Source organism: Protobothrops mucrosquamatus, unplaced genomic scaffold (assembly GCF_001527695.2).
Source record: "Protobothrops mucrosquamatus isolate PMUCROS unplaced genomic scaffold, P.Mucros_1.0 scaffold545, whole genome shotgun sequence".
In the NCBI taxonomy this organism is placed as follows: Eukaryota; Metazoa; Chordata; class Lepidosauria; order Squamata; family Viperidae; genus Protobothrops; species Protobothrops mucrosquamatus.
Genome location: NW_015386849.1, coordinates 228,634 through 249,803, shown reverse-complemented (window position 1 = coordinate 249,803; position 21,170 = coordinate 228,634). Strand labels below are relative to the sequence as shown.

The window sequence follows — 21,170 nt, the reverse complement described above, 5'->3', positions numbered from 1 at the left end:
ATTGCAATGAACCATAGCCATGTGATCCCAATTTCCAGTGTTCCATTCTAGCTTTCCACAAGCTACGTCAATGAGGAAGCCAGTAGGAAATCAACATGTGATCACATTAGGTCCTTGCTTAATGACCTACATGGTCCTCATTTAACTATGACAATTCTGGGACTGCCAGAATTGCTGTTGCCAAGTAATGTGGTTACTTGCTATTGTGTTTTATGATCACATTGCTTAGTGATAAAGTTCCTGGTCCCAATTGCTGTCATAACTGTTGGACTATCTATATCTATTTGCACCTTATTTCTTTTTAGATGTAGATGGTGTACATGTAAATATTTTCTGTTATTTACAGCTATTCTCAATTAGTCTGAAATCTGCTTGATATATTTTACTTCCATTGCTATATGTACAAACAAGGATATACTTTTCCCCTTCCACAGGCATTTTATTGGTAAAATATCATAAGTGAAGAAGTCTAAAGTTATAATAAATTGGTATAAAACAGGCCTGCGCAATTTGTGGAAGGGAAAGGGCCACATTGATATCTTTATAATTATGGCCCACAGAGAAATAGCTGGTGCACCAGTCAGCCATACCAGCAAAACTGTAGCTGGAAGTGCTGTTGAGATCCAGAGTTATTGGAGGATTCCACAGCATGTCTTTTGGAGCAGCAAATAAAACCCTAAGTGGTAGCACATCCTTTCTGGTGACAACAGTGTTTGGCAGCAGTGGGTTTATGAAGTTTTCAAAAAAATTCTGCTGGACCACAAAAGACTAGGTTGGCCATATGTGGCCTGCTAATATTATTTTGAGAAGGCCTAGTAATAGAAATAATGTCTTCAACATTTAACTTTTCCAGTGGAAAAGGTTAATAGTAATATCTATAAAAGAAAATGAGGAATAATTTGGGTAATTTCCTGGTAAAACTTAATGTATTTAATTCTAAAACTCACTGTATTGAATGAATATCAAAAAGAATGACTCCAGGATGACTTTCAGATGTTAAAACAGCATGGAACACTAACCTTAATGTGAATATCTTATGAACATGACATCTTCAGTACCTCAAAATAGAGTGCTTTTTAAAGGCAAGAAAAAATCTCAGTCATATATTAATGAATTGGCAAATTGAAATTGCAGAAAAAATAACATAAGTTGAATAGTTTTTTAAGGAAAACTATTATCATTGAACACAAAATGGTATTGTGTTCCATATAGTTCATGTATTAAGAACAGCTGGAAGAGTCTATTCATGGTCCCATCGAAAGGTTTGGTTCACAGCAGAAGCCAAAAGTTTTTCTTCATAGAGGTAACCCAATTATGCAATTCTGCCGAGGAGAGTAAAACTTTCCCAGAAAAAGCATTTTTAGAATACTAGCTGCCTAGGACTAAACAACTTCTTTTGTAACATTTTGTGCTTGCTTTTATTCTTCTATATACCACTTTGTACTCCTTTGTATGGAATAATGATATAAAAATAAAATTACTATTATTATATGTTAACATTAATAGTTCTTTGTTGACATCAATATTATTTTTCTGTTGCAGATTCGTTACATTTCACAAACACAAGGACTACCAGCAGAGTATCTTTTGAGTGCGGGAACGAAAACAAGCAGGTTTTTTAACAGAGATCCAAACTTGGGATACCCTTTGTGGAGACTAAAGGTTTTTTTCTTTTTCTTTTCTTTTTTTCTTTAGAAGGCTTGTTTTCTGATATTACCACTTACTTTTAAGACATATCTTAGCTAATTATTTGCTTTTCATTGTTTCATTTCTATTTTAAAACTAGTAACTAAGTTACTAAATTAAAAGCAATAAATGTAAACTAATAAGTAAACTAGTAGTAATCGATATTGCATTTAGTAGCATTTTGTCCAGGGAAACATAAGCATCTGAACATCAGGAGTAGAATATTTATTAATTTGCTAATAACTGGGTGGAGTGCATAACTGCAAACCCATTAAGTAAAGGAAACCTAAATAGTGACTGACCGCACATATAGTATACTATAATGTGATTTGATTTTGACTTAGGATTATGTATAAACCTATCCTTATGGTTAGTGGATTAGTCATAAATGTGAGCTACTGTAGTTTGTCCAACAAATTATGTGAATATAAATCTGGCCATTAGCTATAAAGTATCCCTCCAAAACTGGATGCTTTATGTACTAAAAACAGGAAACCATTGGTGTAAAAATGGTGAGTGATAACAGAGGCTGAAAAAAAAGATAGGCTAAACCTTGGCTCTTTTATGACTCGTGGACTTCAACTCCCAGAATTCCTGAGCCAGCCAAGGTTGCCTACCCCTGGGCTAGGTTTTCCCCTACCTTGCCACAGTGAGATTCTGCAAACTGTCTCTAAGAAAATGCTCCTACAGTAGATTTGTCCAATAAAATAAGTCCAATAAATAAAAAAATATTTTAATTACTGTTGTGCATAGTTGATGCAGAAGAGTGTTTTGAATTGGACTTGTTTTTACAACAGACATGTCTGTAGAAAACATGTTTGTAAATGCAATGAAAAAATTATCAGTAAAATAGTTTCTGTAAGATTTAAGGCAATCTAAATTGGTCTTGAAAAAAACTGTCAAATTCCAATGTGTTTTGTCCATTTTCTATAAACACACATTGTATTTGCTAGTTATTTCTGCCCTGATTATAAAGCTATTTTTCTGATTTAAAGCACTGTTTTAGATCTCAGCTCTTCAGAAATTCTCTGAAACCTGCAGTATTGCAGGCTGACCTACTTTTGGTTTCATTGTACTAACATATTAAATCTTGATATAATTCCTTGTAACTTCCATTTTATTTGACAGACTCCAGAAGAACATGAGTTGGAGACAGGAATAAAATCAAAGGAAGCTCGGAAATATATTTTTAATTGTTTGGACGATATGGCACAAGTAAGCTACCAATAAAAAATAATATTGCCTTTGAAAAGTACAGGTATTATAATCCAAGGAGCTACTAATTTACAGTTGCTTTACATAGAAGCTAATTATGTTCCCTTTCTATTATCCCCCATGGAGCTATTCAACTGGTATCCCTAGTATACCTGAGGATAATTCTCAGTAATTTAACAATTATAAGTAAATGTTTTTAGGAAAACCACTTAATATCTGGTAGACCTGTCTTAAACATACCCTTTAAATGAAAGGGTAATTTTTCTTTTAAGTTAAATATTTGTTAGAAGCAAAGCAAGAGAAAATGAGAATAAAGTAGAACTACATTCCTCGGGAATTTAAAAGATTCATGTATCCTCTATTTTTCCTGCTTTAACGTGTATAAGTTGAACAAAAAATCTAAACAATTTTAAAAACTTTTCCACAAGGTAAATATGTCTACAGATTTGGAGGGAACAGATATGTTGGCAGAGAAGGCTGACCGAAGAGAATATATAGATTTGTTGAAGAAAATGTTGACAATTGATGCAGATAAGAGAATTACTCCGCTGAAGACTTTGAACCATCCATTTGTGACAATGAATCATCTACTGGATTTTCCACATAGCAACCAGTGAGTCTGTGGCCCAGATAAATGATAACATTAGTTCATTCAGATTTGTAACCTGCTTCTTCATGTTTTTGGACCAGTAACAAAGTTATCTTTGGATAACTTTATAAAGTGTTTCCTAAACAGTAGTTTTACTATGATGTTATTCAGAGACTTCTAGAAATCTTGTTATAATAGTTGAGCAAGTTACTTCCTTTTAAAATTTTGGCTTTCCACTGCCATCTATTGATTTCTCATAGATAGGTAAGTTGTATGTCGCTAATACAAAAGAGAGAAACCTGGTAGTAATATATAATTTGCTAGAAATATTTTGCTATATGAGTATATTTTGGAATAGGGAATATTTCGTATTGTGTGTACTGTGGATTGTGATGGAGAAGAGTAGCAGTTATAGTTAGTTATATGGCATGTATCAAATTAGATTTCAGAAAGAGCCCAAGCAACTTAAAAGGTTTTGATAACTATTAATTCACAGGCAATTTATTTTTAATAATCAGACATAGTCTGTATGGTGTTAGCTAAATTGCTTCATATTCTTTTTCAGTGTGAAATCCTGTTTTCAGAACATGGAAATTTGTAAACGAAGAGTTAATATGTATGACACTGTTAATCAAATAAAAAGCCCATTCACGACACATGTTGCACCAAATACAAGCACAAACCTCACCATGAGTTTCAACAACCAGCTGAGTACTGTGCATCATCAGGTAATCAGTTCCTTTTTGTTTCTTTTGATGAAAAAATCAAAATAAACTTTATCATTTTCTGGAATGATTCTTCCTAGTAATTGACTTGTTTTTAGTACAGTAGCTTCAGTGAATTTCATTTGAAATCAGCCCAGTATTTGGTAGGCCATAGCATTTGCTCCAAAAATCTATCATGAGTGCCTATGAGTTCTAGATCCCCTTCAGGATGAGGGAATCTGCAGATGCTTTTCATCTTGTTTTTAGTTGTTTAATATATATGTTAGAATATTAGTTTCTAGTTCTAATGATAGTTTGTCTTGTTTTTCAGGCTAGTGTTTTGGCTTCCAATTCTACAGCAGCAGCTACTCTTTCTCTAGCAAATTCAGATGTTTCGCTGTTGAATTATCAGTCTGCTCTCTATCCATCCTCTGCAGCACCAGTTGCTGGTGTGGCCCAACAGAGTGTTTCCTTACAGCCTGGAACAACCCAAATTTGCACTCAAACAGACCCATTTCAACAAACATTCATTGTATGTCCTCCTGCCTTTCCAAGTAAGTGTGGTTTTTATCCTGACATACTATTTATGAATATCCATGAAACTATAATTTTTAATAAGGTTTAAAAAAAGATAGAAAAAAGTGCTGTCTCTTTATGCATTAAAACCTACATTTTCTTACATTTTGAAATAAAAACAAATCTATGTGGAAAGAAATGTCCAGGCAACCCAAGTTGATTTTGGGGCTTCTAGGCCAAAGTTGGATTTTGTAATATATAAACTAGTATCTTAAGTATGTTATGGTAGATACGATATACATTTCATTATAGAAGAAAGCAGCATAGTTCACTTAATGGCTATTTCAAAAAGTATGTTCTTGACTATTTCATAACTGTCTTACAAACAGTATCCCCAACTTTTTTGACCCTGTGGCATACTGGCTGCCTGGAAAACATGTCATGGATTACTAGCTTCTGGGGTGGTTGAACCTTTCTCAGTACTGATAATTATGACCATAACCTGCATCTTTTTTATGCATCATCTTTGGAAAGTAAGCTCTGAAACATATTTAGGTAGTTATTTGCGATCTTATTCCATCCAGCTGGTCTTCAGGCAACCACAAAGCATTCTGGGTTCCCTGTAAGGATGGACAATGCTGTTCCAATTGTGCCACAAGCGCCAGCAGCTCAGCCACTGCAGATCCAGTCCGGAGTTCTCACACAGGTAAAAGCGAGTAAAACAAAGTGTCATGGATATGTTTGGATAATATATGTGGTGTATTCTCAATTGAAACTGAGAACCAGAAATTCCTAAGTCTTTTAAAAATTATTAGTATATTGAGAAAAAGATAATAAAATATTTCTTTGTTTAATGATTTCTTTGCTTTAAAGGTTTGGCCTTTGCAAATAGACTTATTGTCCAAGACCAAAATTTTAGGCAACTTTCATTTACAGGTACAGATCTACCATTGTGCCTAAAACTGAATATATTAGCAGCTGTTATTCTGGAAAAAGTTAAATTTTAATTGATTTTAATTGCTTCCCCTAAAATTACAATTAATATAGTAGAAGGCGAAAAAGATCTTATTTATCATTATTGGTTCAATTAAATTACTCTTTCCCATCAATTTTACCATTCACTTTATGAATGCTTATTGTATTTGTTCTATTTCTTGATACTGAGAAAATGACAGGTTACACATAATAGCAAAGATTTAGACTTACTACTTTAATAATATCAGTTTTCTGTTCTGCTATAAAAAACAAAGGAGTTTCTGCTCTCAGAAGCCTTTTTTATTATATGTTCATTGTTATAATGGGATGTTTGTTCCAGAACAGAAGGTTGAAATAAGTTACATACATTACTTGTTAACTTAATTGTATTATCTTTGCAATGCAGCTTTGGTTACATTATTGTAAACTCCGTTTAGGTGAGGCATGAATAACTTAAAAGACAGTAACTTATCCTTTTTTATTTGTATTGCAGAAGGCATTTGGAAGCACTTAGGCTAGCATAATACAAATCCCATTTGTATTCAATATGAATACAACACATTTTTTCTTCTTTTCTAAGTTTTAAGATTTTTGTGGTGAAATATAATTATACCGACAGAGCAATTGAATTGCTCTATTTTTAAGAGAAAATCAATAGGAATTTTTATATCAAACACAAAATGCTGGTTTAACAATTGAATGCTTTTGGTAAGCCATTTTAGGAATTATTTCTGTTTCCAAGCCTTCCCTGCACTGTGTTTTATACCACCCATGATTAATTTTTGTTTTAAGTGCACTAAACACAAAAGGCTTGTTCTTGGATATGAAGAAATACTTATTATCAGTGCATACAAGTTGGCAGAAAAGCATATTGATTTTCAGTGGATACCTATGAATTCTGCAAGTCACTCAAAAGCGCCCTTTGTATCCTTGGGGGAAGCCTTTCTGGCCCTGTTACCTTAGTACATTTGTTTCACTCACTGCCTAATCTACATTTCAGGGAAGCTGTACACCACTAATGGTAGCAACTCTTCATCCTCAAGTAGCCACCATCACGCCGCAGTATGCGGTACCCTTTACTCTGAACTGCGCAGCCGGCCGGCCAGCGCTAGTAGAACAGACGGCTGCAGTACTGGTAATTGCCTCCCTTGATTGTGTTCACTAACGGAGTTTTTGTTTTAACTTAGACTTGCAGAGGGCATGGAAGCATGTGCCATCTTGTGGCTGTGTTCTTGCTACATCTTAATGTCTTGTTGTTTTTCCTCCCCAACATTGCTGAAGCACTGTCTGACTCTGATGTTTAGTGTTGCTCTGTAAAGAATCCAGATTCATTGACTGTTGTTCTTTACTAGTTAGATTGCTGATCAAGCTCTTCTCCTAGTTTGGAAAGAGCAGTAATGTACTTCTTTTTTTCTATACTCTTTATCTCTTTTTATTTTGCTGATTCAAAACAATAGTAATGGTCCTTAGATTGATTCAGTCATTAATACCTGGGTAGCCATTTCTTGACAAATTTAGGTTTTTTGTTTTTAGTTTCTTTGCACATACAGATTTGTTAAGCACAGAAAATCTCTAATATCATTAAATCCTTTATTGATTTATGGCGTTAACAACCCAGATTTATTAACTTATATCAAACAGTTAGCAACCCAAATCTCTCTGGCCTTTCATTACCCCTGACCAGTGTGCATCATCCTTAAATAGATGCTGCAACCCATCCGTGCTTTTAGTTCCTTTTACATTTCTTGGTTGAGATTAAAGGTGAGCTCTTCCTATCTAAGCTATATCATAGGGTAGTTCTTTAATTCTCTAGGTTAAAAAAAAACCACTGCGCACACTTCCCAAATTTTTCTTTCTCATTCTGGATTTCTCTGATTGGAATTCATGTTTTATAGATCCCATAAAACAATCAATTAGAAACCCCAGAATCAGATCAGTGAAAAACATGGAAACATTGCAGTGCACTTGAAATGGTGATGTCCTCACGTGTCTTGCCAAGCACACTTCTATTTGTTGCATACTCATTGTCTTCTTCTGTTACTTTAAAGTGATAACTCGCGAGCATCTTTCTCTTCCAGTGGAGAGAAAAGGGGCATTGTTGGCTTTAGTCTCACCAAGATGAGTAATTGCTCCCTCTGACATTGCTACTGTTATTCCAAGGAATGCCACATGGGTAGACAAGATAGATTTTTTAAAAAACCAATTATAACTGCATGTGTTGAAAAGATCACTACAGATTTTGTAGTTCTCCATTCTGACTTGCATTCTTCAATATAATTTCATAATTGAAACATTTGGAATACATCTAATAGAACTTAAATCTTTGATTATTTATTATCAGAAAACTACTTTGGATTTTTCAACCAATAGGCTAAACTGTCCCTCTTTGGATCTACTGCTAGGAGACTGAGATCAGAATGCTATATCCTCTGTGCATTGGAATGGAAAATTAAAATCTGAAACTAGTGTAAATACAGATTAAGACCTATTGTCTCATAGGAAAGGGAAAACAACTATGGAAGACACAGGCCATTTGAACTTCTTTTCTACTTGTATCCCCTCTTACCTTTTGAGATTTCTCAAGACATAGCCTTTGTTTTCAAACAATTTGCAGCTTTTAAGGATTAAAAACTGGATTTTAATAAATCTCTAGATGACACATGTGGAATTAGAATCTGCAAAACATTCAGAACTGAAACATTTCCAGCTTGAAACAATTGTTTGGGGTTCAAATGAAATGCAACAACCTTAGTAAAAATGCTCCAACTTTGTTTCGACCAGTCTGGAATCATTTTTTTAGATTGGAGCTGTTTTGAACTCAAATATTTATGGAATGGTCAGAACAGTGTGGGAACACTGAAAAGTGGAAGCATTATGTTTGAACTTGAAACAGGATTGAAATGTTTTGAGCTTGAAATGTTTTTTGCACTTCTGCTTGGAATACTAATTGCTGTGCTTCTGTGATACGATGATACAAAACATATCTTCTAGACTAAATCCACTTAATCTTATCTGAATCCTACCTTTCTCTCCATGGATTTTTGGCTTCAAGGCTTTTGCCTGAAATGCTCACCTTTAGTGCTTTCAACACTTCTCCCTTTCGCCGCTTCATCTAAGTTTACGTTAGCCATTTGCTAAGCTTTGCATATTTTTGTCCCTCCTCTGTCAAAACAGTTCGTCGCTTGGAAAGCCCGATTTCTGCCTTCTGGTGGGGACATTAGATCTCGCACTGTATTAAACTCTCTGCTTTGTCTTGTGCAGGTGTTGGCTTTTGGAAAGAGGCATGGTGTGACTTAACATTATTCTCTTTTTTTTATTATTATTCCGCTTATGTTGGCAGAGGGGTTAGCAGTTCTCTGCTTGAAAGCTGCTTGTTTGGAACCAGTGTTTGGAATAAGAGAATTTGTTACTTGCAGAAATATGTCATTTGAAATTTCATGTATAATGTTTTCAAACTGTATTGCAGTTTGAACTGTGTGGGATGTGATTATAAGAATTGGATTCTGGAAGTATTTTATTGCAGAACTTTTTTTTTATAGATAGGTTTTGGCAAAGAGAAAACACGCTTCTTGGATGGATTAATAAATCCATTGTAAGCAATTCACACTGTAAACAGATTTTTTTATAACTAAGGAAGGATCTGAAAGCAAATACAAGAAGTGTTTGATCATCCATAGGAGTTATATGTTCTACATAAAGCAACAGTGGACACAGAAGAAGTCCTTCTTTTGTTAAAAACTGATGTGCTGGGATACATAGTACTTCATGCCCTGGAGAGGAAGAGTTATCTATATTCTCCAACTTCACTCCTGTAGAATTACAAAAAATAAATACTTTGCTTAATAATAGTTACAAAAAGAATGTGCTTAATCTGCCAAAGCAGGAAGAGCTGTTTGGTTACACAAGTCTGAGCTCCTGTCCAGTGAGAAATTGTTATAGTACTTCCTTTATCATTCAGAGTCTTTACAGTTATATAATGTGTACTTAAAATATTTAAGACTGCAGATGGGCCAGCAATTTCATTCTTCTTATCTTAATGGCTCAACGGTAACCATCTCTTTCAAGGTCAGTGATCCTAAATTTGTGGATTTCATCTGATTTATGCAAATTTGGCTATATATAAAGCTTGTAATTTTCCTAAAGTTATTTGTTTTTGAAAGGGAAGAAAACATTACCAATTACTCCTGATTCCATGTGGAGGAACCACATAAAATCTAGTTTAAATTACTTTCAATTTTTTGAACTTCGAAATAATGAATGAGCCAAAAAAAGTTGTTCTCCAAACATTTGAACACAACCTTTCATTTTAAAATTATATTGCCTTCTACTTCAGTCCTGAACCAACCAATTTTCTACTAGTGAACATGCAGAAGTAGTTACCAAAACGTGTATTCAGTAGCTGTTGTAGGCAGCTACCTGCAAATTACTATATTGAGTTAGTGAGAAAGGTATATTCATATTCTTACAAAGGGCTAGTTTCACATGGACATGTTTGTATGAGAATTAGCTTTTAAAGACAAATGCATAATCTCCAAAACGTATCCTAAAATTTTGCTGCTTTTCCTAAAGTCTCAAATCTCCAGTTCTATATTTGAGGAATTATTATCTTCAAAGCCACCCCAGTCTTTTCTGCCTAGCTGTTTAAGTGCTAAATATATTTTCTGCAACACTGTATAAATCTCTTATACAGTTGGTCTAGTGAGATATACAATGAACAGAGTGAGAGGAAACATTTTTATTTGTATTTTTTTCATTTCCATTTGTAAAATTATTTGCAGAAATTCAGTTTCATGTCTTTATCTCTGCAAGTTAACAATATCTCATTTCTTTTACTTTAAACAACTTATTTTTTTTTTAGTTTTTTTAAACAGCTAATCTTAGTAAATCTTTGTTTTTCTTTTTGTTGTTTTGCAGCAGGCCTGGCCTGGAGGGACCCAACAGATACTTTTGCCTTCTACCTGGCAACAACTTCCAGGGGTTGCATTGCACAATTCTGTCCAGCCTACAGCTGTGATTCCTGAATCAATTGGAAGTAACCAGCAGTTGGCTGATTGGAGGTGAGTCTTCAACAAAGCAGAAATATGAGTAGTACATAATATAGAAAAGAATAGAAATGATGCAGTGTTTTCAGATTATATTTTTTAGAATAGATGTTCAGATGTGTAGTAATAAACTAAAAAAAATCTTTTCTCTTTGACTAGTATGTACTTTTTATGTCCCTTTGGGAAAAGAGGAGAATGAGAGAAAGATATGAATATAGAAATATGATTGAATTGTCAAGAATGTGTGGATAGAGATAATTTCCGTAAATGCTCACAAAAGGTGGAAAGAGATCTGTTGGGCATTCTCAAGATATGCTATCAAATGTTAAATTACATTTTTTTCTGGAAAATAATGTACAGTTAGTGTTTGAAGTTTTAACAGCAAGGAAAGAATACTGTAGTACAGTCTTATATTTTCTGTTCAAAGAGGCAGAGAGCAAAATCTACTGCAATTTAGATAAAAGAAACATAGATCCATCCCATTTCAGAATTCTGATTGGATATTGCACTCTAAGAGTTCTTGTCTTCTGGAGTATATGTGTATGTGTGAATAGGTGTGCTTTCAAGTCAGTATTGACTCCTGGTGCCTACCTGGGCAAGTTTCTGCAATGCAATGTTTTTTAGAATTGGTTTGCCCTTCCTAGGGCTGAGAGAGAATGACTGGCCCAAAGTCACTCAATTTGCTTTGTGCCTAAGGTGGGATTAAAACTCGCAGTTTTCCAGTTTCTAGCCTAATGCTTTAACCATTATAACAAACAGGCTCTGTCTTCTGGAATACATAACTAATACTAAGAATCTCTGTGTTATTTTCTTTCCTTTAGAAGTGCTCATTCACATGGAAATCAGTATAGTACTATCATGCAGCAGCCATCTTTATTGACCAATCATGTGACTCTGGCTACAACCCAACCTTTGAATGTTGGAGTGGCTCATGTTGTAAGACAGCAGCAAAGTAACGTGGTACCAGCAAAGAAGAACAAACACCCATCTCACAGTGCCACAAAGTAAGTAAATTATTTGTCCTGATTCTGAATAGGTATCGACAGACTATATTTTTCATATACATACATTTTTAGTATAATAACATTATGATTATAGCAGATTAAATGCTCAAGCACATTCTGACCCAAACAGTTATAAGAACTTTCTTGTGCACTAGCCTTAATTTAGCACCTATAGGTGTTTATTGTTAAGTAAAAATATATAATTACTGAGGAAAAGTAGAGATTAAACATTTGATTACAGAGTCTGGAACAAGCACTGATATGAGAATCTTAACATCTAAATGACATGCTTTTCTCCTGGATTGTATGTGATTACTTGAGCTGGAATAAGCTTGGAGCCATTCAAAATATATAAGCTCTGTTTATGCCTTTGGTGGTGGAAGTTATCATAACTATACACTTACCTTTCCCATAGGCCTGCATCTACTTTGGAGGCTATTCCATCTCAAGTCTACTCTCTAATTGGAAACAGTCCTCTGCGTGCAACATCTTCCTCCTCCAACGCTCTCCTTCCAGTGCAAGAGCAGCATCAGCCCATTGTTATTCCAGATACCCCCAGTCCTCCTGTTAGTGTAATCACCATCCGAAGTGACACTGATGAAGAGGAAGACAACAAATACAAACCTGGAAGGTAGGGATTTAAGCTTCTTTCAATTCATTAATGCATTACAATGAGAAAGAGTCATGAAGCTAAAAAGAAAAAGAGCCCATAGTTCAATGTTGAGTATATGATTTTTCAAGTGCAAGATTCAAGGCTCAGTCTCTGGCATCTTTAGATAAGATTAAAGGTGTTTGCGTTGATAATTCTGGTCTAGATTAATCAATAGGGTTGAAGATGCCACACTGATAATTATGGCCTAGATTGATGAATAGAGTTGAAGGTGTCAGCACTGATAATTCTGATCTAGACTGAACAGTAGATTATAATATCCTTTATTCATATGTATGTACATGTTAATGTAATGTAAATCTCATCTTATACAGAGCTATTGGGTAAGTTCATCTTTTTTGAAGCACAGGGAATTCTTCATAGTTGTCCAACTATAACCTTTCATATCTTTAGTTTATGATCTGTGCTAGAAGTATTAGTTTTGGACTAGCTCCAAACTGTTCTCCATCATTTAAAAAATTGCAGGCCTTGTTAGGTCAGTCTAACTTATAGGATAGTTGTGGAATGAAATAAGATAGATTTCATATATACTACTCAAAGCATTTGAAAAGGTGATGGCATGCAAATGTATTTAGTACAATTTTGTATTAAGAATAATATAGGAGTTGCAGTTGGATGCAAAGTTCACATTCTTGTGTTCTTTGAAGCATTTTTTTGGAAACAGATCGTTGACTACATTGCGCAACTGATTGTTTCTTTTTAATCTTATTTGGATTGCTGAATAGTTTGGATATGCAGTTTTAAGTATTGTAATATTAAGATAAATAAGATAACTAATAAGTTATTATTTTCTCGTAGCTTGGGCATGAAGCAGAGATCCAATGTCATCAGCTACGTTACTGTTAATGATTCCCCTGATTCAGATTCTTCCCTGAATAGCCCTTATGCATCAGATGTACTTTCCACACTCAGGAGCTCTGGTGGTGCGCTGGAGCCAAGTAGAGGGGCGGCTGAAAGCTCCACCTCCCGTACCATTATTGTGCCTCTGAAAACACAGCTTAGTGACTGTACTGTAGCCACCCAGGCCTCAGGTAAGGTTCATTGTCTATAAACTACATTGATCTATAATGTGGAATTGATTTTTTTCCTCCCATTTTTATGAGCTTGTTCTAAAAAAAGGTATGTGTGTTTTCTGTTAGTGTTTGCACAGCTTTAATAATAATAATAAAGTTGGAAGCTTTCATAATCAATATACCAAAGAGTAATTGTCAGGAGGAGTACATGGGCATTTCAATTATGATGACTCTTATCCATAAGGAAAAGGTTGTTTGAGTATAAATACTTTACAAAAAGATTCTTTATAATGGATATGTTCAGAGTACAGCAACTTAATATAAATATAATCTCCATTAAGAAATAACAGATGTACCAATGATCAAACCTGATGAGTTGCAAACTAAATGTTTCTCTTCATATGTAAGAAGTATGTGTATATGTGCATTCCTGTATCTTTAATAATACTTTAAGTTTTCTGGACTAATCAGTACTTTAGTTCTATATAATATAAAAGAATATAAAAAGGAAAAGTAAAGATGTACTCAAATTTCTGTCAGGCACAAATAACCAGGGGCATTTGTCAATTTCAAACTACAGAAGAGTTTATTATTGTTACCTATAAACAACAATCTAGTCAACTAACGGTCAAAGCTAGATTGGCGCTAGATAAGGGTCAACAGATTTCATGGGGCTAGACTTGGATCTCTTTTGGCAAGGCAATGACTCCCAACTGATGACATGTTTAACTCTGCCTTCCAGTTCAGGCTGTTCTTCTACTGTTTCTTCCAATTCAATATAATAATTTTCCCAAGTCAATTTTTAAAACTGTTTATGTAACAAGAATCACGAGATAGTAGTTGTTTAAAAATCAAATCAATAAAGCAATGAAAAGGATATAAGGAGAGTAAAAGTCTCTTCTTAGTGTGCTTAAATATCACTCCCAAGAGGAAAGATGTTAGAAATATACCCCAAAATCTGTGAATGCTTTAAAGCAGTTTCTTAAAAATAGATTATTTTAAGAACAGATTTTCAAACCTTAGAGCTCCTCCTTTTTAAGTACCTTCTTAATTCAGATACCAACGAGATAGGTTGGTAGATAGTTTTGATAGTTTTTCATGGAACAATTAAGTTTCTTTTTTTTCTTTTTTATATCAGTGTTGAAAACTTTGGGATGAGGCAAATATTTTGGGGCTGTGTTTTGCCATTTTAATACAGGTAGACCTTGACTTAACAACAATTAATTTAGTGTTCATTCAAAGTTTCAACAGCACTTGAAAAAAGTGATTTAAAACTGTTGTTCACACTTACGACTGTTGCAACATCTCCATAGTCACATGATCAGACTTTGGACACTTGGCAACTGACTCATATTTATGACGGTTGCAGTGTTTTGGGTCATGTGATTACCTTTTGCAACCTTCTTACAAGCAAAATCAATGGGGAAGCCAGATTCATTTAACAACTGTGTTACTAACTTAACAACTGCAGTGATTCACTTAATAACCATGGCAAGAAAGGTCATAAAATGGGGCAAAATTCACTTAACAAATGTTTCACTTAGCAACAGAAATTTGGGGCTCAATTGTGATAGTAAATTGAGGTCTAGCTGTTTTATGCTGAAAGGATTTTATATATTACAGGGAGTCCTTGACTTACAACAGTTTGCTTAGTGACTGAAGTTACTATGGCACTGAAAAAGTGACTTCGCGACCATTTTTCACACTTAAAACTGTTGCAGCATCTCCATGGTCATGTGATCAAACTTCAGATGTTTATGGTGGTCCCAGTGTCCTGGGATCATGTGATCACTTTTTGCGATCTTTTGACCAGCAAAGTCAATGGGGAAGCCAGATTCTCTTAACAACTGTGTTACTAATTTAACAACTGCAGTGATACGCTTAACAGCTGTGGAAAGAAACGTGGTAAAATGGGGCAAAACTCACTTAACAGCTATCTCGCTTAGCAGCTGAAATTTTGGGTTTAATTCTGGCCATAAGTTGAGGACTACCTGTGTTTTTTGAATATGCAGATTTTAATTACTTGGGCATGCAATAATGTGAAGGAAATAAGACAATAGACTGGATCTTAGTTAGGTGACACATCTGTGGGGTTAATATGATCTCATCCACTAATAAAAGGGCAAGTCAATTTTAAAATGTTATGTTCAAAAATGTGATATGATTGGTTTCTTCAAAAAGTTCATAGAATATGCCCAAAGTCTAGTATATCTAGTAGAAATCTAGAACATCTGACCTTGATTTAAAGCTGTTCCTAAAGCGTGCTTCTTTTCTTCCCAAAGCTCCACCCCTTTGTCTACTCATTGCTTCAAGAGGGCATGTACCTTCCCCAGGATTTTGCCTTTCCCCTTTGGCAATACCGTGATATAGCTTATCCTCAAAGAGATTTGGCTTTCATTCATGCAGCTTTTCTTTTAAAGATTTTAAAGAGTTATTTACTTTTGGATTGGATCCTGTTTCCTTTACTGTATTGAAGAGGAGGATTCTTTATGGACTAAATTTGGTGTTTTGTATTGTAGGAGTCTTTAGCCTGAGTAAGATCAAGCCAATGGCATCTGTAAGTGGGCAAACATCAGGATGTTGTATCACACCAACTGGATATCGGCAACATCGAGTAGTGACAAATGGTGTACAACCGCTCAACCTTAGCCAGGTATGTCAAATCATTTGGCCTCCTATATCCTGCTCCAGTGTTCACATAGTAGCAGTTAGAAGTGCTGTATAGTAAAGGCACAGTTAAAAAGAAAATACTAAAAAGAATTTGTGAATGATGGAAATTTCAAAGAGCCGTAGTACTAAATTTGCATTCAGTAGTTGATTTCTGTTTCTGCTTCATAAATTATGGATTCGGACAGCACCATAAGGACCGTGTAATTCAGCCTTTTGCTTTATGTAGGAAAACCTATTGAGCCATCCTCATGTCTCTTTTTTTGGAACAAGATTAGAATAATCCGGATTTCTGACCATATTGGGTTCATGAGTATGGCCACTGGCATCTACTACAAACCTTGATGATGAAAAGTAATACATTGTGTGTCACAATGTACACAATAATATTTGTGTCCCAATATCGGGTGCACGTTTGTTCATCAAGAGGTTTGTGTTGTGAGGTAGCCACACACATTTAATCAATTGTCGTCCCCCCTCCGGCCCCCACCCCAGATGACTATGTGCATTGCTAAAATTTTGAAGAAACAGTGTAGAATTGCTTTGAAACGAGGTGGGCGGCAAGCAAACAAACAAATAAATGTAATCAACCAAATTTCATTCCAGAATTGAGTGCAAGGTAAAGAATGGGATGTGAGCCCAAATGCTAAAGCTCATATTTTGCAATGCACAACCCAAAGTGCTATTTTCAGATAACTAAACTAAAAAAGTGTGGTACCCTCTCCCAACCACATTAATGTTCTCCCTCCCCTTCAAAAAGCCAAAGAGGCAGCCTATTCCTCCTCACCAAGAATATTTCATAGAATGCTCTCTGATACAAGGAAAGGAAATGTAAGGTACAGAATATTTCCTTTACTATGCAGATGTAGATGTTAATTTTTTCTAAAAAATTAAAACTAAGGAGAATAAGGGAGCTAGATAGATGTCTGGAAGGTTGTTTAGGGAGTTGCAGTATCTACTATATTATAAGCTCCAGAAGGTAGATTCTCTTTGGGTGGAAAAAGTCCTCTTCATCTGATACGTACTGGGAACATTGTTTTGCTTCCCTCTGTGCCTCCTATTAGACATTTTTTTTGTATAATAGTGTTCTGGATGCTTTCTTTCTAAGCCTGTTCCTTACTTTATAGAACCAGCAAGCAACTGTATTGGCCTCTCAAGAGAGAAGTGGAAATCCAGCTCCCCGCAGGCAGCAGGCCTATGTTGCTCCTCTGCCAACAACAATTGCTCAGGCTCCGTATACATTCCAGCATAGCAGCCCAGTCCACCCTCACTTGGCAGCAGCCACGGCAAGCCAGCCTCACATGTACACCTATGCGCCTACTACTGCTGCCACCTTGGGCTCCACCAATTCAATTGCTCATCTCTTTTCCCCTCAGGGCTCCTCCAGGCATACCGCATATACAACCCATCCAAGCACTCTTGTGCACCAGGTCCCAGTCAGTGTGGGACCCAGCTTGTTAACCTCTGCCAACGTAGCACCTGCTCAGTATCAACATCAGTTTGCTGCCCAGTCCTACATTGGTGCTTCCAGAGGATCTGCAATTTACACTGGATACCCACTAAGTCCTACCAAGATTAATCAGTATTCTTACTTGTAATTTGGGGGCAGAAACTGTCTTGAAGTCATGAACGATCATAGAGGTGAAGGGATCTGCAGTAGGTTTTGCAGTATTCTAACAGTTCCACAACAGGAACCTCTGTGGAATCCAAGGAAAATAATGGGGAAATCAACCCCTTGTTGATAATTCTGCTTATGCTCTCCAGAATCAGGTGGTACTGTTGGTGGAGCCCTGCTGTTCAGGGGAAACATAGGTGATGACTGGGTAGAATCTTTTGAATCAATTCTCATTTAAGATTTTACATTTAATTTTTATTCATGCTTTAAAAAGAAACAACTAAGGCCTGAACCCCATTTATTTAAAGCTATTATATTAATCAGAAGCAAATCGGTGACTTTTTTTTTTTTAAAAAAAGCTGTTCTTTAAAAAATGTATTAGAATTAAATAGTACTTGTTTAAATTATTTTAGCAGCTTGCACAAACTCATATTGCCACTAAAATGCACATTTAACTCTAGGTTGCTAGGGCTGTTTTATAAACTTGAGTTAGTATTTTAATTTTAATTTTGTAATTCATATTCTTGAAAGGCAAGAGCTGAATTCTAGAAAAGCAGTTATTTTTCTCTCTCTCTTTAGCTTCTCTTATCTGTGTACATAGACATATGTATATTGCTTTTCAATTCCCTGATTTTAATTATATCTGTTGAAGGATAGTGTAGCATTTTTGTATACAGCTTTCTTTTAAATCACAGATTATTTTTAATGTGTGAATTTTCAAAATGAAAATGAGAGGGATTTTTTTTCCAGAAAAAAATGCAGAAAGATGAATTTGCTTTCTGTTGTGAGATCACAGTCTGTAATGTTATAATGACTGCATTATCCAGAAGCTCTTGCACTTAGCTGAACATATTTAGGATTGCATTACTGTTTCAGGGCAGAAGCCACTGGGAAGTACTTCCTGTAAGGTTCACTAAACTGAATAGATGTGCAGTTTCTGGAGAGATTTATCTGAGGTTTAGGCCATTAGAATTATATTCTTTCAGTTTAAAAATAACATTAAGAGCTGGATTCTTTTCTCTTGCCCATCTTGTATTTCTTTGCCTGGTTCATTTAGCTGAAGAATCCAAAATTCACCTTAACATCAACTTACTGAAATGTAAACTTTTTATACTTCTGCTAGCATCTCCTCCTAGGAATTTGTTGGCAGGAAACATTAAAGCGCTCTTATTAAGACTTGTATACAATACATGCATGTAGGAATTGCAAAAACATGACACAAAATTGCAGATTTTAAATGTTTATTACTGAATTTAAAACTATTTTAGAAGTTTTGTAATGGTGATGTTTTAATATTTTACAGAAAATGAAATATGTACATATTGATTAGAATTAAATACAACAAGCAAAATTTCCTGCTAATCCCAAATGTTCTCTCTTTGTAATCAAAATGTGTAGTGATTATACTTGAACTCTGTACTTAAGTGTTTGTCTAACTCTTAAATGTTTCTGGGGATGAAATTGATATATTCCTTTGTATTTAAACCAAAATGAGTTGTTAATACATGTTGGAATGTATGTGAAATAATGCAATTGCCTAGAGCTCATCACTGTAGCATTGAGAGAGAAAGAGAGAAAAGGGGAAAAAAAAGCTGCATGAGAGACAAGGATATCTTCTGATTTGTTTTGCACAGGTATGTGTGACTGGTGTGTAACCCCCCCCCCCCAATATTGTAGTGCCTTAAATGATTATGTAGTGTGACTAGAGTTTACAGTGAGCTTGCCTTATGATGGACCAGCAAGCCCTCCACTCTCCGTCAAATTGAAGCAATTCATCAAATATGTCCCACTAAGGATAGATATAGGTGACGAAACCATTTGCTTTAAGTTTCAATGCCAACATAAATGGAACAATGGGCATCATTCAGCCAAAGCTGAGTATTTCTTTAGTCTTGCTTACTTCAGCTGGAAAGCTAAGAATGTTCACAATTTGATCCCCCTGAAACTGCCGAGTGAGTTCAGACATCAAGCCAAGCCATGCATTTGTTAACCACAATATAAAGTACAGACTACTCTTTGAGTTTCCAGTCATATGGCAGCCAAGCCATGGTGTAGGGTAGTCTTCTCTAGAAAGCATTAGTTTACTAATCTGTTACCCTCTAAACAGACTATTCCTTCAAGATATGCCAAACAGCCTGTCATGTTAATTGGGGGATAATGGGAATTGGCATATCTAAAATAGACCAGCTTGGGGAAAACATTGTATGGCATGGTTTGATCATGGTGTGTATGCTTGGAGATAGAATAATTTGGTTTGCCAGATCAAACAAGTTTGTAATCAAGTACAAATTACAGCTTCTAACCAAGGCTTAGTGTGGTGTCTGAAATGCTTCAGTTTAGATGGATTATGACCTAAGTATTTTATTTTGAGTGACCCTTTCCCCCCTCAAAATTTAACTATTCTAGCTGTTGATGCGTCTTTAAGAGTATTATGCTAGGAATGCATTGGAAAGCATATTTGGTATTTCAGAGGTGTTTAAGCATGTGCAATTTCTTTCCCTTAGGGTATACTGTAACATTGTTACCCATGTGTGTAGCAGAAATTGCTTATAAAATATTTCTAGTTTGGTGTTACAATTAGAACTTTTATACCAAAGAGAGCTTACTGGAAAGCACATAATCTAAGTTTTATTTAACACCGCTAGTAATTTGGCGCTTTTGGAAAGCATTGAAAACTGTAGCACTTGCTGTAAGGAAATAACACATGAACTGGCCTGCTAGTGGTGAGCTTCTAAATCTCATTTGGTTTCCCGAATTCTTTCACAATTGTTTCTTTCACCACTGCCATTATGCAAAGACTGTTCTTGGCCAAATGGAGAATTAACTGTCTTGGAGAGTGGTATTGCTACAGCAATAAAAGGCATTAACAGCCTTGGAACCCAGTTTATTTTCCACCCAATCTACATTAAATGACTAGATTTTGTACTTTACAAAAAAAAATAATACTAAGTATATTAAGCCAATTTCTGGAGCATGCATGTTCACATGTTATAATAGTCCAAATGTGAACAATTTTTGAAATGGTAACCGGCAATAACTCTGATCCATTAGTCAGGAATTGGGGAGGGGGGAGTCATGATTTCAGTTAGGCCAAGATTTCAGAGGTCTTAAAGCCACTTATTCCAATAGCTCTAAATAGTCTGTGGACCACAAGCCTTACAGTTTCCTTTCTAGTGAGGAATCTGTTGTCTCTGGCAATAGAGGAGAGTGGTTAACAGTGTGTCTAGCTGAACATTTGTTTACTGTACTCTTGTTCTGTTGTATTTTTTTTTCTTCTATATTGATGTGAAGATACGCAATTTCAGTTCTTTACATCACTGGTGTCAACAACAATTTCTGTTGCTGTAATATTCTCAGAATAGTTTTCTGCTTAGTGCCATGACCTGTATCTCAATCCGCCTTTATAGAAAATCTGAAAGTGGATTGTTTTACCAATTAAACATATTAATATTAAAATATCAATACTAAAATATT

General features: G+C 35.2%; 1 protein-coding gene across 1 annotated transcript in view; it reads left to right on the top strand.

Moving 5' to 3' along the window:
• HIPK1 (homeodomain interacting protein kinase 1) overlaps positions 1-17,931 on the top strand; it is a 30,480-nt gene extending 12,549 nt beyond the window's left edge. The window contains exons 3-15 of the mRNA XM_015816979.1: positions 1,543-1,662; positions 2,815-2,901; positions 3,330-3,514; positions 4,056-4,218; positions 4,526-4,748; positions 5,295-5,416; positions 6,686-6,820; positions 10,600-10,742; positions 11,549-11,731; positions 12,147-12,362; positions 13,200-13,432; positions 15,934-16,067; positions 17,209-17,931. Of these exons, the coding sequence (XP_015672465.1) occupies positions 1,543-1,662; positions 2,815-2,901; positions 3,330-3,514; positions 4,056-4,218; positions 4,526-4,748; positions 5,295-5,416; positions 6,686-6,820; positions 10,600-10,742; positions 11,549-11,731; positions 12,147-12,362; positions 13,200-13,432; positions 15,934-16,067; positions 17,209-17,679 (2,415 nt within the window). The 3' untranslated portion in view covers positions 17,680-17,931. The remainder of the gene's footprint in view (positions 1-1,542; positions 1,663-2,814; positions 2,902-3,329; positions 3,515-4,055; positions 4,219-4,525; positions 4,749-5,294; positions 5,417-6,685; positions 6,821-10,599; positions 10,743-11,548; positions 11,732-12,146; positions 12,363-13,199; positions 13,433-15,933; positions 16,068-17,208) is intronic.
• The last annotated feature ends 3,239 nt before the right edge of the window (positions 17,932-21,170 follow it).